Here is a 6,778-nt window from a genome sequence, read left to right as displayed (position 1 = left end):
GTCGGTAAACATATTTCTGTGTTGGTGACGTTGCCTTTTCAAGCGCTTCCACCACCGCGCATCAGTTATCCACATTGACACAGTGCTGCACATTTGCTTTATCAATCCAGGGTGTGTTTTGCTTTGTCAATCCGGGGGGCGCCCTGCTAGCGACGGGGGCCCATTTCAGTTGAAACGGGTGAAACGGAGCTAAGGCCGCCCACCTATGGCAGGTTGAATTAGCTGCCAGAGTAGTTAAACCTCCCTCCACACCCCGTAGCCTGAAGACACCACTCCCCTCATCGCTCTCTCTCTCCTCCTTCTCCTCCTCCTTCTCCTCCTCCACCCCTTTCTGCCACTCACTCTCACGCTATTCTCCAAGCCGCTCACACTGACAGAATCCCTCCCGCTGAGAGAGCCCTAGTAGTGCCGCGCGTCTCTTGACCCGCGTGCGTCCCCGTCGGTGTGGTGTGAGAGCGGGAGCCGGAGCGGCGCGTGCTACAGCGCGAGGCCGATGTGCAGCGTCGTTCTCCGCTGGGGCGGGGAGGGGGGGGCGGTGTCATGTTGTTGACCGGGGGGGCAGCATGTGGAGAGAAGCGCTTGTTTTGTACCAGCTCCTGACCCTGGGTCAGCGCCTCTGGGCCCAGGGGGAGCTCGAGCTCTCCGACCCAGACGACGTCGTCACGCCTCAGGACTGCAGCTTGGAATGTGTCCGACAGGTACGTTGGTTTTACGAGCCGGTTGCAACATTTTTTACACTCTTGGGTTGTTAAATCATGGCATGCACATCATGGGGGTTTTGTTTTTACTGTGTAAACGTGACACACACACACACACACACACACACACACACACACACACACACTAGAGGATTAACACATGAGTTAAGGGCTGATTCTAGTCATTAAAACCTTCCGTTTCCTTCGCTGGGTATTGCTGCTCTGTTTGGGGTGCAAATGAGAACAGTGTAATTAGAAGTAATTAGAACATTTTAGTCTTTGTTTTTAAGTGTATTTTTCAGTAGTAAAATGTGTTGTTATTATTTTGTAAAGTAGTAGCACATTTCAGTAGTAAATTGTAAAAGTACTTCTCTTCTCATCTTTGATTGATTGAGGTTGTGTTTCTGAACCTGAGTCCTGCATGTTGCCTGCCTCCTGTCACTGGGCTGCCGTCTGTCTCTGTACAGATGGTTCTGTTTATACTACTATTCCCACTTCGGGTGTCAAGTTTTGGTTTTGTCAATATTCCAATGTACAGTTTTGCTTGTTTGTACAGTGTTTCCCCCCCCCAACCCCCTACAATGTACAGTAAATTACCTAGTATGGTTGTCAATATTCCAATTTACAGTTTTGCTTGTACAGTTGTACAGTGTTTCCCACCCCCCCCCCCCCCCCCCCCCCCCCCACCCAACCTCCTCCAATGTACAGTTTTTACGTACAGTTTTACTCCCTTTTCTGGACTCTTTTCGTATCACAAACAGTACTGTATTTGCAAATCTGGTATGTCATAAATGTATAGATGTAGCAGTACTGTCTATCTGTATGTCATGTATGTCATATATGTCCTGATGAATTGAAAATGGGGGACCCTGATGTAAACAAGACGAAAGTCTTTCTCTGGTCTGCATCCCATTAACAATTGTGTGTATTGAGATGTACTGTACTGTACCCATTCTGCAATCTGTTAATAAAGTTTTCAATCAATCAATCAATCAACACATAGTCTGCTGGCGGTTGTTTTGTTTTTGTATTTTCTGATGAAAAATTAAAGGTAGAATTCTGAAAGAAATTATAATAATAATTAAACGCAACCTCCAAACGGAGGAGCCCTGTGTTGACATGTTAACCCTTTCACTGCGACAATACACAGAAGGTTAACCCTTTCACTGCCACACAACAGCCGGTTAACCCTTTCACTGCCACACTACAGAAGGTTAACCCGGCCTTTACTATCACTTACTTGAGGTAACCGTCGGTAGTGTGATAGTAAAGGGTTAACCTTCTGTAGTGTGGCAGTGAAAGGGTTACCTCGTTTGACTGCCAACGTCTCCAATGATCTCTTGGCAGAGCAGAGCCCGGGGTGTAGCAGCAAGCCTTCCCCTGAACCCACTCAATTCCAACCCACACATCAGACAAAAGAATAAAACGTAAACAAAGCGCAATACCAAGTGGACCTCTTTTGCCTATAGAGGTCGCTGTTTGACGACATTACAGACTACCTTTAATAACAGACTCCTGCTGAAGAAGAGATTGATTGAACATTTTGATTAACAGATTGCAGAATGGGTACAATAAAGTACGGCTCAATACAAACAATTGTTAAGGGGATGTTTACATCCGGGTCCGCCATTTTCAATTCATCAAGACATTTATGACATACATGACATACAGATATACAGTACTGTTTCATCCAGACATTATAGCCATGCAGAGCCAAGGATATACTCAGTCAAATATACCTGGTCATTAGAGATTTATTAACCCAAACAGATCGAAATACAAGTTAGTCAAGAAGAGTTATAGCGGATGACTCCACAAAGATACAGGCCTCGTATCCCCAAACAGAGCTCCTAGAGTCATGTTGTCCGTAGACCTTTATACCTGACCAAAGGGGTGTGGTCAGGTGACCAGAGGGGTGTGGTCAGGTGACCAGGTAGGACAGAGATGGGAGGATTTATGGGGTCGGGAGGGGCTGGAGGAGGGGTGAAGGAGGAGTCAGGTCAGACTGAGAGTGTGCATCACCGGAGCAGAAAGGAATGTAATCCTGGTCAGACTACAATATGTTTGCATTTGTTAGCCATGCTAGCGAGCTAAGGAATCAACCCATGCCAAAGCTACTGTCAGACACCCACAGCCATGCTGATTTGGCTAAATTACATCCAGACGTTTTAGTTTGAAACTACTTTTAGTCAGGAGAGGTTGATTGATTGATTGAAAACTGTATTAACAGATTGCAGCATGGGTACAATACAGTACGGCTCAATACAAACAATTGTTAAGGGGATGCAGACCAGAGAAAGACTTTCGTCTTGTTTACATCAGGGTCCCCCATTTTCAATTCATCATAACATTTATGACATACAAGACATATACACAATATACAGTACTGTTTAAGAGAAAGAGATCGTAAGAGAAAAATATATACATTCGAAGGGGAAGAAACTGTACATTGGAGGGGGTTTGGAGGGTGGGGGGGTTGGACATTTAACGGGGCCAGTTTCTAATTGCAGCCAACAAGTATGTGCTCTTTGAGAGCGGTTTTGAAGGAGGGTAGGGATTCACATTATTTTACGGCTGTGGGTAGGGCGTTCCACATTGTTTTGGCATAATTGCGAAACGTGTTTAGTCCCTTGTTTGAGCCGAATCTGATTAGTGGAGCTCCCTCTGGTGTTGTGGTCGTGGTATTCACTGACCTTTGGGAAGTATTTCGACATGTACATGGGTATCTTAGTGGTGTAGTGTATCTTGTAGACCAGGCCCATTGCAAGTTGCTGTACTCTGTGATCCCCGGTTCGAATCTCTTGCTTACTTTTTTACTAAATCAATAAAGTATCCGAAGGAAAACATACAAGGGAACCTCTCGTACAGTGTTCAGAGTTGCGTGCAGATGACAGGATGCATGTACCCTGTACAACATCTGTCAACCTTCTTATGGCGTGACTGTTTATTTGGGCTGTAAACCCAACGGCTCTTGATTAGTGGGAATTGCCTTGTACTGTATGCATGCGTCCTACAGTACATGTGTTTCAGATACAGTATGGCTCCAAGCCCGGGCCCTTGTACTGTATCCATTAGGGGTGTAAAGGTACACGTATCCGTACAGAACCGAACAAGTTTCAGTGAGTACCGTACCGTACCGAACGGCTGTGTGGTGTACCGAACGAATACAACGGTATGTTAGCCACTAACGACCGCCCACCAATCTAATATAATTATTATAATTTCTTTATTTTTTTTTACAAGTCGATTATTAATTTCAATATAGAATATTCGTTGACACCCCTACAAGTAAAATTAGTTACTGCACACTACATCACCCCTGAGTGGAACATGGAAAGCCAAACTTTCCCCCACTGTACCGAAAACCTGTACCGAACCTTGACTTCAAAATGAGGTACATACCGAACCGTGGTTTTTGTGTAACGTTACACCCTAGTATCCATGCATCCTACAGTACACATGTTTCAGATACATCAGGGGTAAACACTAGGAAAGCTGCAGGCCCAGATGGGATAACAGGACGAATAGTCAAGTCCTGTGCTAACCAGCTAGCCCCGGTGTTCACCACTATATTAAATCGAGTCCGTGGTCCCTGCCTGCTTCAAGGTGTCCACTATAATCCCTGTACCAAAAAACTCCTCCCCAGCAGGTCTTAATGACTACAGACCGGTGGCACTCACCTCTGTGGTCATGAAATGCTTTGAGAGGCTGGTCAAGGATCACATCTGTGCCTCCCTTCCTAGTACCATGGACCCTTTGCAGTTTGCTTACAGGACAAACAGGTCCACTGACGACGCGGTCTCCCAGGTACTACACAACACCCTCTCTCACCTTGACCGCCAGAAGGGGGGCTATGTGAGACTGTTGTTCATTGACTACAGCTCAGCGTTCAACACCATAGTCCCCATCAGACTGGTGGACAAGCTGATCGAGCTGGGTCTGAGCTCCGCCCTGAGCGCCTGGGTACTGGACTTTCTGAGTGACAGGCCCCAGGCGGTCAGGGTGGGGGGTCAGACCTCCAACACCATCACCCTGAGCATCGGGTCCCCCCAGGGCTGTGTTCTGAGCCCCCTGCTGTACTCACTATACACACACGACTGTGTGGCCAAGTTCAGCTCCAACTCAATAGTGAAGTTTGCGGACGACACAGTGGTGGTGGGGCTGATCTCTGACAACGACGAGAAGGCCTACCGGGAGGAGGTTGATATTGGTATTTTTTGTATTTATTTATTAACACAGAGTTAAACAAATGTCAAAGAAAATACATAATAACCATATTGTGAAGGAGAAGTTAGAAACCTAGAGGCTTAACGAGAATGTCCCCTGTTTTGTAAAATCAAAACATACAAAAATATACATATTATTTTTAAATACCAGTAATAAATTCAAAAGATATGTGTTAACACAAACATACATACACACAGTACATACATGCATATACTGTATACTGCGTACATACTAATACATAACCACCCACCCACCTGCCTACAAACCCACCCACCCACATAACCAAATGCATACCTACATGTATGACCTATTTATCTATTTTGGATATGAGCATTTTTTTGTAGTTTACTTAAAAAATAAGCAAAGATGGAGATTTCCTCAGCATAGGATCAGCTGCATTCCATATACCTCACTGAGAACTGCCTAAGAGAAGGACCACAATAAGGTATATGCAGGTCCCTGGACTGACGTGTAGCATATGAATGAACATCCGAATTAAAAGAAAATAAAACGATTAAAACCATTTGGTAGATTGTGATGATCATAAATGCATACACAAATATACATATCTGTAAAGAATTAACCTCAGACAGAATGTTTAGTTTCTTGAAAAGAGGAGTGTACTGGCACACTGGTGCCGGGATAACCGCCTACTTCTGAACATTGGTAAAACCAAAGAGCTGATCGTGGATTTTAGCAGAACACAGCAGGGGACACACAAGTTTTAAGTACCTGTGTGGGTCCACATCACAGAGGACCTGACTTGGACAACACACATAGACTCAGTCGTAAAGAAGGCGAAGCAGCGCCTCTCTACCACCTGAGACAGTTAAGGAAGTTCAGAGTATCTGGGAAGATACTCCAGTCCTTCTACTCCGGAGCTGTAGAGAGCATTCTGACTGGAAACATCACTGCCTGGTATGGAAACAGCACGGCACAGGACAGGAAGGCCCTCCAGAGAGTGGTGCGCTCAGCAGAGCGTACTACGGGTATTGCACTAGTACCACCCCTGCAGGACTTATACAATAGGAGGTGCAAATCCATCCAAATGAACACTGATCTCTCCACACACAAGCCCACGTGAACACACACATACACACACACACACAACACAACATTCTGCACTCGCACACACACAAACACACCACAGGTGTGAATGAATGAATGAATGAATGAAAACTTTATTTAACAGATTGCAGAATGGGTACAATACAGTACGGCTCAATACATACAATTGTTAAGGGGATGCAGACCAGAGAAATACTTTCCTCTTGTTTCCATCAGGGTCCCCCATTTTGAATTCATATAGGTCACTTTAAACACACAAGAAAAGGACACTTGTGTGATTATTGTACAGTATAGTTAGTAACAGCAAGTATAGCATAGGGACATAGAAGAAAAACTGCACATTGTATAGGTATGTACAATAGGATCCAGTGCCTTTAAGCGATGTATTAACACGTCTATTTACCATGTCTAATCTAGTTATCTGTTTGTATTATTACTACTACTATTACCATTGTTTTTATTGCACAATCGAAGCGGGTATGGCCAACCGCGTTTCACGGTATGCCCTGGTATGTATCATGTGATGAATAAAACTCTTGGATCTTGAAAAGATCTTGATACAGTATGGCTTCCAATCCAGCCCTTGCCTTGTACTGTATGCATGATGCACCCCGGGCCCTTGTACTGTATCTCCTCCATGTGTTTCAGATGGGGCTCCCAGCCCGGGGCCTTGTACTGTATCTCCTACATGTGTTTCAGATGGGGCTCCCAGCCCCGGGCCCCTGTACTGTATCTCCTACATGTGTTTCAGATGGGGCTCCCAGCCCCCCGGGGCCTTGTACTGT

At 45.2% G+C, this 6,778-nt stretch overlaps 1 protein-coding gene across 1 annotated transcript in view; it reads left to right on the top strand.

Moving 5' to 3' along the window:
- Positions 1-563: 563 nt before the first annotated feature.
- Positions 564-6,778, top strand: part of LOC311227590 (interleukin-17 receptor D) — a gene marked incomplete at both ends in the record, with an annotated part of 60,589 nt that continues 54,374 nt past the window's right edge. Inside the window, one exon of the mRNA XM_084313310.1 lies at positions 564-698. Coding sequence (XP_084169436.1) covers positions 564-698 — 135 coding nt within the window. The remainder of the gene's footprint in view (positions 699-6,778) is intronic.

The sequence above is a fragment of the Notolepis coatsorum genome (genome assembly GCF_963971535.1).
Source record: "Notolepis coatsorum genome assembly, chromosome: 4".
Classification (NCBI taxonomy): domain Eukaryota; kingdom Metazoa; phylum Chordata; class Actinopteri; order Aulopiformes; family Paralepididae; genus Notolepis; species Notolepis coatsorum.
Note: the sequence above shows the minus strand (reverse complement) of the source record. Positions and strands in the feature narration are given on the sequence as shown.